This window comes from Bactrocera tryoni, chromosome 5, assembly GCF_016617805.1.
Source record: "Bactrocera tryoni isolate S06 chromosome 5, CSIRO_BtryS06_freeze2, whole genome shotgun sequence".
Taxonomy (NCBI): Eukaryota; Metazoa; Arthropoda; class Insecta; order Diptera; family Tephritidae; genus Bactrocera; species Bactrocera tryoni.
This window is the reverse complement of record NC_052503.1, coordinates 37,125,560-37,136,582: the sequence shown is the minus strand read 5'-3', so window position 1 is coordinate 37,136,582 and position 11,023 is coordinate 37,125,560. Positions and strand designations below refer to the sequence as shown.

The 11,023-nt window shown below is 38.7% G+C and overlaps 1 protein-coding gene across 2 annotated transcripts in view; it reads left to right on the top strand.

Moving 5' to 3' along the window:
• The first annotated feature begins 1,702 nt into the window (after window positions 1-1,702).
• Window positions 1,703-11,023, top strand: part of LOC120776517 (kelch-like protein 5) — a 69,527-nt gene continuing 60,206 nt past the window's right edge. The window contains exons 1-6 of one of the 2 annotated variants that reach the window (XM_040107238.1): window positions 1,703-1,854; window positions 1,921-2,278; window positions 2,355-2,726; window positions 2,800-3,092; window positions 3,453-3,690; window positions 4,153-4,236. In XM_040107238.1, coding sequence (XP_039963172.1) covers window positions 1,703-1,854; window positions 1,921-2,278; window positions 2,355-2,726; window positions 2,800-3,092; window positions 3,453-3,690; window positions 4,153-4,236 — 1,497 coding nt within the window. The remainder of the gene's footprint in view (window positions 1,855-1,920; window positions 2,279-2,354; window positions 2,727-2,799; window positions 3,093-3,452; window positions 3,691-4,152; window positions 4,237-11,023) is intronic. The other variant, XM_040107236.1, reaches the window with a different exon arrangement.

Below are 11,023 nucleotides of genomic sequence, written 5' to 3'. Positions count from 1 at the left end.
AAAAAGAAACGTAAAATCAAAGGTACACCGTCGTCGGACGTCAAAGAGGAAAAGCCGACAGGACACGAATTTGAAGAAATGGTTACGTGCAAACTATCACTATTACAACGCAGGAAGGCGCATTGTCATCGCGAACGTCACTTTGTTGTCGACCATCACAGGATCGCAAGCTGTCACTTTTGCCACCGTATTGTCGTTATATTAAACAAGATAAGATAAGAAATATCATAAACGCGGTTTGATAATTAAGTAATGAGACTGATTTTATTGCCGCGCTTGTGGTAAACCTGTGACCTTGAAATTCCCTTTCTCTTTTTCCGGCAATGGCTGTCTCCGCGCGCCCCCCGCCCGAAAAAAGCTTGCATGAGCAAGTCGAAGGTGAAAACGATGATTATTGCCTTTTTTGATAGCCGTGGAATCGTCCGGAGGCGAGTAAAACTGTGAATCAAGTCAACTATTGCCAAGTACTCGAAAGATTGTGAAAACGAGTTAAGAGGGTGCGCTCAGACATCGCTCGTAACTGGATCCTTCATCACGATAACGCGCCGTGCCACACCGCCCTCAGCGTGTCCCAGTATTTGGCCTCTAAAGGGATCGCCGTGTTGCAACAGCCGCCTTATTCGCCCGACATGTCACCCTGTGACTTCTTTTTGTTTCCTAAAACAAAATCGGTGGTCAAAGGAACCCATTTTGAGTCGATTACGGACATCCAGGCGGCCGTGACGAGGGTACTCGCGGACATCCCAGTCGAAGCGTTTCAGAAATGTTACAAAGCATGGAAAACGCGCTGGAAACGCTGTATAACAGCCCAAGAGGACTACTTTGAAGATGATGGCAGAGTTGTAGAATAATTTTCAAATATACGGTTTTAATGGAATCAGTCTCATTACTTAATTGTCACACCTCGTACATACATGTCTATATACAGCCCACTAATTTTAAATAATCATTTCTTTCATCTTCAATACGTTCAAATAGCATTGAATATGCATACTTATCAACAAAGCCGTACCAGCACATAGACAACCACATGCATTTAAATGCAATGTGCATCTAATAATAATAAAAATGCATGGGACACAAGTCATAAATTTACATAAGAGATAACATTAAACACACATACACACACATGCATTAAATTGTACACTTGAAAACAACCCCAAATATATTAAACATACATACACATATACAGAAACATTGTCATGCAAAACAATAGCATTCAAAAGACAATAACACAAACATTACTAAGGATAAGATGTTTGCATATGATAACCCTTGGGTTCTTAGAATACATTTTAGCAACTGTTTGTAAATGTACGCACATTAAAACAAACCCAAGGTCACACAACATAGGTTCAAACAATAGCCAACATACTTACACATAAACATACACATATATTTAGATATTTAGGATATTTTGAAAAATAGTATATAAGGCTTCCAAATTTAAAAATAAAATCAGAATGAAAGAATTCTGACTTGACGAAAGACTGTTTGAATTCCCCCCACCAGAGGTAAGGAATGATAAATATTTGTAGTTTAAGTGTTTGTACTACGTGCGGACAACTGTCAGTCAGTGATCGGACGCAGATTTAGTGTACACCAGACAACTTGGAAGAAAACTTCCAGATGCATTTACTTCTTTGAAATATTTTAATCAATATTGTAATTTTATTACAGAAGGAAAGTTAAGTAACTAGCAATGGCCACGAGTTCCTCCCAAACACTTGCGCTTCAGAGAAATTCCAGTGAGCAGAATCGATTCATGGAGAAATTAATGTCGAAAATATTTAGCTTCTACGACGAGCAGTCTTTGATCGATGTGACATTTAAAGTGTCAAATCCAACGGCTCTGTAAGTATTACTTTGTTCTCAGCTTACATAAAATTATACAGATTAATATTTATGTTTTTTTTTCAGTGTACCCGCGCATCGTTTGATACTCGCAGCAGCGAGTCCTTATTTCGAGAACCTTTTCAATGGCAATCAAGGCACTGATCCAATCATCGAGATAAATGATATCGATAGCGATATTTTTGAGCGTCTAATAACCTTTTGTTACACCGGACAGGCTCTCATTACCGTTGACAATGTCGCTGCCATGCTAAATGCTGCAATCGTTTTGCAAATGGACGATGCCAAAAACCGTATTGTGGAATACCTCATGACACGTATTGATGAATACACCTTGCAGTCTGCTTACACGTTGGAGCATGAAACGAAATGTGAAGTTCTTAAGCAGAAAATCATCGAATACGAAACACAAAATTTCATAAAGGTGAGTCTAAATATACACGTAATGTCTCACAATAACAGCTCCTGTGTAATTCAAATCTTGTTTCTAATAATACTAGATCAGCCAAAGCGATGAGTTTTTGAATTTTGGTGCAGAAAAATTGCAACGTATCCTGGTATCTGACAATTTGAATATAAGCCGTGAAGAAGATGCCTTCGATGCCATACAACGCTGGTACAATTACGATGTTCCTACGCGTCAACAGCAACTGCCACTTTTAATAGATTGTCTGCGTCTTACCCAATTCAAAGTGGACTTTCTGATGACACACATACAGCCGTTACCTGGATGTGAGCTACTGGCCTTCAAGGCGGTATCGTGGATCAGGGAGCCTACAGTACGGCCAATGACAAATATGCGATTTACAGAACCACGTGGTGTCAGTGCTACAAATTGTGGTGAGAAAACAATCCTAGCGGTTTGCTCAGAGGTAAACGCACACTGTGGCTTATATTCAAAACTCATAATCATACATTAATGTACTTACAATATTTTTGGAATAGCTGAATCCCAAACTACAGCAATATAACAAAACTGAGGATAAGTGGCAGGAATATGCGAGTATAAACATCGATTACGGAGGGTATAGAACTATTTTAAAGAATGATAATTTATTATTTATTGGCGGTTGGAAAAGTTGTGCCACATTTAACATCGTCCGCAGCTGGAATATACGAAATAAGACATGGCAGAATTTACCCGGCATGATCCAAGCAAGAAGGTCACACTGCGTTGTCGAATTAGATGACAAAATCTACGCGATTGGTGGCCGTGATGGATTGTCGTCGGTGGAAAGGTGAATATATATGCATGAATCTATAACAAATTATCTAACGATGGCGATTGTGAGCTTTAACAATTACATACACGTTAACTTTAAGCTTAACGGTGAAAGCACTTTAGACTAAATGTGTTAGGGTAGTATGAATAATAAACAAAATAAGGAATTCGGCATGAAAGAAGGAGGGAATTCAGTGAAATGTTATGATCTGATGGAATCGGACTTTGGAAAACTCTAACACTTTGACATTGTCAACGACTTATTTTGAATAATTCTAAGTTTTTTTTTAAAGACTATGCAATGTGACGTAATGTCACTTTTGACTCTTCAGTTTAAAAATATGCATTCTTTTTCATTGCTTTTGTTTGTTTCCAGATATACGACTTCCGATGGTTGGAAGCTCGTGAACAGCTTAATTGATGGACGATATGATGCAGGTGCAGTGACATTAAATGGTAAAATTTATATAATGGGCGGTTATAAAATCCATAATGACAAAACAAACTTTTACATGGACGAACACCTGCAAATAAAATCCGTCGAATGTTACAATCCGGATTCAAATACTTGGACTTCTTGCGCGGATATGAAACTATTTCACAGTTCACCTGGTGTAAGTTAGATTAAAATATAATTATTATTATTAGTAGAACGTTCATCAAGTTATGATTTGGTAGAATGAGGAAGAGTCGAAGAAAGGTATATGATGTATATGAGATAAATCCGTTAAAACAACAACAACAGCGGTATATGACAACTTACTTAAGTGTTTAAATATTAACATTCACCTCCTTGGATTCCTTTTTCTAAAGACGGATGTATGTAATCGGAACTCGTATTCTGTCTAGAGTTTTCAAATTTATTTGTGAAATGCGTACTACCGCTATAATAAAAGAATCCATTTGATTTCACCATTGCAAGCCCTCCCTAAAATTTTCAAAACTAACAAAATTAACTCCGCTTCAATGAAAATGACCGAAATTGTCTAATATGAAATAGTCACTGATTCATTTAGTCGCCCTCTTAACTCCATTAAAATTAAACAAAACGTTTATTGCTACTTCTTATATTACAGGTAGCTGCACATAAAGGTCAAATTTATGTTTTAAGCCATAAAGGTGCTGAACGTTACGATCCTCAGCAAGACTCATGGTCACAGGTAAATATATTGAGTTGATTTTCGCCAATCGCTTGATGCCAAACTGAATATTCTTGAAAACATTTCGCAGATTATCTCTTTGGGAGTTGGCGATGGTTGTATAGTAGCTTGCGTATCACTAGACAATAAACTATGGGCTGTTGGTGGAAAGTCTAAATCGACTGACAAGTCATGTGTATCGGTTTTTGATGAAGAAAATTTCTGTTGGGTAGAAAGGTGCTCATTACCCAAAAGTGGAATGTATAACTTTTTTGTTGTGCCTGAATCCTTGCTGTCGTCGATGTGAATAAATAATTTAATTATTTGTCAGTTTTTCGATTAAAAAAATTCTTTTATAATAAATTATCTTATAACACTTCACTATAGTCTTACAAAAATAATTAGTTTGGAAGCAGGGGATGGTGCTAAAGGCACTTGAACTGAATGTTCGGAATCCGTAATATGAGACCAATTCTAAAATCGGTTCAATCCACCAGTTTGACGATTATTAGTTTAATAAATATGTATTTGCATAGGTATGTATATTTATACTAGAAATGCTCTTTAATTTAAGAGAGCAAGAAAGGAACAGCAGTCTCCAGAGTGTGGTGGTAGACAAAAAAATTTAAATTTAAAACAATCACAGTAGCGATAATAATGGCTGAAAGGTGAAAAAATAACATTAAATAAAAATAAAAGTGATCAAAATAGTTTTAAATATTTATGTCGAATTGAAGACAGTTATCTATAACAGCACAAAAAACGAAGGATAACGAACAGAAATCCTTCTGGAATTGTTGGAATATCGGAAGGATCAGCGAAAACCATTTTGAAAGATTATTTGGGCCTAAGAAAAATGAAAGCAAGAATGGTTCTAAAATCACAAAATTTTTTCTATCGACCGACTACCAGGATGTCATAAAAAGTATTAATACTGGCGATGAGTCTTGCATCTAAGAGTATGCTTACGTTCCGGAAACAGACGATAAATCGACGGCAAAATTCAGCAATTTTAAACCAAATTTTGCTGCCACGCATTCATCCCAAAACATCCCAAGAAATTACATTACATGAGCCAATCGATGTGCTGACATCATTAGCAACTTTTCTGATGGTAATTCGGTATAGGACGTGAATATCAACATCATAAACATAAATTACAAGCTCAAGAAAATATAATAAATTCTTATGAAATTAAAAGTTGTGTTGTAAGATATGAAGACAATTTTATACACCAGCGAATGAAATTAGTAGGTAGTTCCTGTGGAATAAGATTTCATACAAAGGTGGGTGCTTCAACGAACATTGCAAACTTTTTAATACTTTTATTTCAATGGCCATTTATTACTCGTTTAGTAGATCCCCACATTATTAACTTAACAGATTGGTTTTACTCGCGAAAATTCCATAGTGCACTAGACCGTCAAAAATTGGTATGACGCTTTTCAACGTGATCTTAGATCGGGTTTTGTGACAAAACGTTACAAAAACCCACGATAGCGTATCGGCAGACAGCCCGCTGAAGATGTGTGAGATAGCTGAAATAATAAGCATCGCAAAGGACCGAGAGCATATTCTGTATGAAATAATAAACACTCCGGACAACACGTCAGACTTCACTTGTCAAACTTTTTCTAAAAAATTCGAAATTTAAAGTTCAAGAAAAATATTCTCATAAAATGTGTTTATACTTTATTCGGTAACCTTAATTTGAGTTGAGGGCTTAAAGCGTGGCAAGAAAGAAGCGAAGGGCGCCGTAAGATGATGGACACCGATTTCTGAGATTCGCAAGGTTTGATCTGCATCAACTATTTCAAGCAGCGTAAAACGGTCACAGGGCTTTACTATTTGATGATCTAAAAAAGTTCACTTCCTCTTGCAAAACGCTACCTACTCATGTCTCTGCTCTCGCCACCGCCAAATTATTCGAATTAGGATATGGACTTCTGTTTCTTCCACCGTATTTTCCAGATTTGGCCCGCGCGTAAATTAAAATTGGAGAGTTTTTTCCGAAATATTTTGTTTTGCATCGATAATTGCACTATGGATTGCATGAACATACATATGCAGTAAATTTATTTTTCGAATGAAATAAAACCACTTATTTTTCGATAAATGCGCACAAAAAGTTCAGTAAAATGTATGAATGTTCATATGTAGGCACACGTAGAAAATGTCTGAGTCACTTCCTATATGTAGGTAACTGAAACAAGGATGTCTGGAAACAATTTTTTTTGGACTCGTAGTTTAAGATATAAAAATTCAGCCATATTTGGTTCTCTATGCATTAAATTCATTTCAAGGAAAAATATATTTTTCCATAAAGCTTACTCTGAAATCTTGTGAAATAGTATCTTTCAATATAGTAGCACAAAAATACACTTATGTAATTTTACACAGAAAATGAATGAATGAAAAAGGAATGAGTAGTCGTTTTAAAATTAAATTATGTCCATTATTAATTTTGAATGACGTCTGAATAATTAAAGACCCCAACAAATGATATTCTCTTTAATACTAATGATACTTTGGGTGCATTGAAGCTATAAAACCCTTTACAGGTGCAACTTCTGTTGGCATAAAGGGTAAAAAATGCCTTTATCTTGATTTTTGTCAGTCAGTTTGTACATCTTATACGGCTTTTCAGACAAATGAGCAAATTCTTGGAGAGAAAAAGTCATATGAAAGCTTTCACTTTGATATCTTAAAAACCGAATAATTAGCTCTTGTAAAGGTGTAATAGTACATTAATCTAAAGATGCATGTATACAAATTTATTAATTACAGTTCAGGAAACCTTTGTTTGTCAACTTCAGATTTCTCATTTTTAACAGTTTGTTTTTCTTAAATAACAAAAAATGTGCAGAAATGCGAAATAAAAAGCGTTTCTCGATGGCTGAGGGGTTTCTGATTCACTGCATATTCGGTAAATAAAGTTTGACTTTTTTGTGCATTTTACGTCAACCAGGAGAAAAAATTAGTTATTCGCTGCTAAAACAAAAAAAGGTCATGACTTTCCTTTCGATTAATTTATTATTTCGGCGTTTTCGTTGATGCCCGTGCATGCATGTATAAATATAGTACAAACATACATATGTCATAGGTGTCCTTTTATTAAGAAAACAGTGGCGGTCAGTTGTCAGGTAAGTTGTATGTCACGATTGTCCTAACAAATGTCAATGTATTGGTGACCTCTTCAGCTTTTTTTTATAGGGTTGCTTTTTGCCTTTTGTTGTCTGACTGCCAACATGGAACGCAGGTTTTTAGACTATTTTTGGAGAATCACCTGGATAAAATTGGATATATAGAAATGGTGCCAAGTAGACAAAAGAAGAAACGACTGACGAACTGTTGTTAACTTGGGTTTAACTGCTTAGGCGGTGTCACGCTAATAAAGTATAATAAGAAGAAATATCTTGTGGAATATAAATTGTTGTATGCAGAGGTGTAGTGCATTTGTTTCGATCCAATAATTGCTGCGATTCGAACATAAATTGCTTCTTAAAGTAGGCGTTGCTATACCATTTGTTGAATATTTGTACTGATCTAGAAGCAAGTTCTCCATATCGTTAAATTTAGCTTTGCTGACCAAGTGTTCTTCAATATACACATGCTAGCCTCAGAGCTTATAAGATATCTTTATCTACATCCACCTCTTACTAGTGTGTGTGAAATGCTGCCAGAGTATAAAACTACAGAAATCAAAGTTTCTCACCTGTTTAAGGTGAGAGTCTTAAATGCAAACAAGCGTCTGTCGGAAGCGTCAGAAGTGTCGGAACAATGTGCCAAAGGCAGTGAAACTAAGTACAGCGGAAGTGTAGTTTAACTTACATATTTCATGCTGATCAAAAGGTGTACAGTGAAAGCGAATAAATTTTCACTTAGCGGGATATTTAATAAAAATATGATTGACAGAGAGTGGCAACAACTCAACTACTTGACTCTTATTGATTTTATGCACTGGCAACATTTTGCAGAGAGTATATAAATTACCACTTACTTTTTCACTTACTTACACTTACACTTACTTTACTTAACGCAATGTTTTACTTAAAAAGAGATTACAATTTTATTGAAGGCTGATAAATGTTATAATAAAACTCTCCCTGGTCGGATACCAGTCGAGGTTGTAGGTATATGAAATTATAAATTAGAAAACTCGAAAATGTGATAAGATCGGTTGAACTGCTGCGCGCCGAAGATCACCAGACGTAACAAGTTGGTTGAGCTGCCGACCAAAATACGGAGAAATGCCAAAAAAGATGGTTGATCTGCTTGCCGAAAAATACGAAAGAGGTAGAACGTCCGCCGATGTTTTCTAATCGAAATTCGTCATCGAAGTAGTGTGTTCACTTCCAGGATGAAGCTTTTTGCTCGTTGGGGGGTGGTGGATTGGTAGCTGCGTGTATTGGTGTGTGTGTGTGTGTGTGTGTGGTGTTTTCTGCTGCTTCCAATGGATGTGTGGTGTGTGGGGAAACTGCTGTCTTCAGGTGTGGTGTCTGGGCCAGTGTTGCTTGTGAGTGGTGTGTTGTGTGGTGTAGTGGCGCGTGAGGGCGGGAAGCTTAACTCATTTAGCCATCCCGGCCCCCCTTAGGCGAATGTTCAGCCTAGCAATCGCTGAAGCTGCTGCAACGTTGCCACAACGTTGCTGAGCCCGGAAGTACGTCGATGCTGCGGCCTTTGATGACGCCTTATCGAGGCTACATTGCGCTGACGCCATTAACGGGACTCAGGGGGAGGTGCCTGTCTTCGCCGACGTGCCACTCGGCTAGTTTGCTGCGGTCTGGTTGTGCCGCGGCTGCGAGGTGCAGGTGGCCGACCGACCTCACGTCTCGGAGTGCGGTGGAGCAGCGTGTGATGCTGTCTGCCACAGATGTGGCACAAAGCCCCTGAATCACATTCCTGAGTTGCGTGCGTGGGCGCCAGACATCTGTGGCAATGCCCATGCGTCTGTGCTATTTGTTGGCGTGGTATTGGTGACAACCCCTTGAAGAGCCCACAGTATTGCTGTCGGTGGGGGCGGCGACAAAGGGGACATCGTAAGCGATGGGGCTCCGCTGGTGATGACGGTGTTGTAGTTGGGGCTCGTACGATACTACGAGTGGAAGTTGACGGTGTTGTTGCGGTGGTTGTTCGGGGCGCCGGTGTTGGGTCAACCACAGGACGGGCCACACTGATAGCCGATCGCATTGTTGGCGTTGGAGGTCGACTATTTTCTGCATCCATATTTGCCTGTATGGAGAAAAGTCGAGTTTAGTTGCAACTCATTACCATAGATTATGAAATTGTGCGAGTTGTAACCAACTTTATTTGGTTTGTCAGAGTTTAGTAATCTACCCATTATTTTGTAGTATCTTTATGATTTATCATATATGCGATTGATTTCGGTTTTAGTTATTAGAAGGATTTTTAAATTTCTGCGTGTCGGTATTATTGTACGGATTGTTTATTAGGCGCATTTTCGTTATTATCTGCGGTTGGTAAGAAGCATAGTTTAACGAGCGGTCTTGTTAGAGTTCCGGTTTGAGTAGGGAGGTCAACTACTCGTATGTGATCGTCGGAGCCGTGATGTAGCTTCTCTATGCGACCAAGCCACCATTCTGTAGGGGGGAGACAGTCTTCATGTATTAGGACAAAATCTCCAAGCTTTGGCGTCTTTTCGGGAGTTTTCCAGCGGTACCTTTTGTGAAAGTCCTCTATATACTCCTCCTTCCATCGGCGGCTGAAATCATGATGGAGAATTTTAATTCTTTCCCATCTATTTAGTAAGGAAAGCGACTTCATGCCTCCCTCCCTAATGCCTTGGGGAGCGTACTTTTGTACAATATCAGGCGAAACTTGCTTGATAAAGTCCACAAACTGTTTTTCAGTGGCTCTTTGAGCTCCTGTAAATGTCTTGCCGTTGTCACTCATGAGTTTTGACGGAAAACCACGTCGTCCGACGAAGCGAGCAAATGCAGCGTGAAAATCCCCTGTCGTCAGATTAGCGCATAGCTCAAGGTGTACTGCCTTTGTCGTGAAACATAGAAAGACAGCCACATAGCCTTTCATGAGAGTGGGAGACCTTAGCGTGGACGCCTTTATTTGAAAAGGCCCAGCAAAATCGATACCTGTGATAGTGAAGGGCAGAGCAAAGTTGCAGCGTTCCGGTGGAAGTGCTGCCATAATCTGCGTTCGCATCTTTTGCTTATGCATAGTGCATATCTTGCTCGAAAAAATGCATTTCTTTATTTTTGGCTTGAGTCTTGGGATATAAAACTCTTGGCGGGCTATTTGTTGCATGAGGCGATGTTCGGCGAGTAGCATTAAGATGTGGATGTAATTGAGGAATAATGTGGCAAATGGGGACCTCTCTGGAATTATTATCGAGTGGCGTTCATTGTATGTTAGGCTCGAATTAGCGAGCCAACCATTGGCACGAAGCAGACCTTTCGTGTCTAGAAATGGGCTTAGAACTAAGAGTCAAGCTCTTCTTGTCAATCGGCTTCGATTCTCTTAGTAAACACATGTCGCGTTTATGTGACCCACATCCAAGTGACTGACCCCACTAGGTCAAGTATTTGTGACGTACGATTAGAAATGTACGTTTTCCATGCATGTGATGGTTTTTCCAACCAGGCTAGAACTATTTCAGAATCGGACCAGAGATGCAATCTGTATTTCTTCATGTTTAAGTGGGTCTGCACCATGGAAACCAATTTTGCGAGTAGTAGGGCGCCACAGAACTCAAGTCGGGGTAGCGTTTTTAGAGGAGCCACCTTAGCCTTAGCTACTAATAAGTGGCTTGTGGTCGCGTTATCGCTTTGTG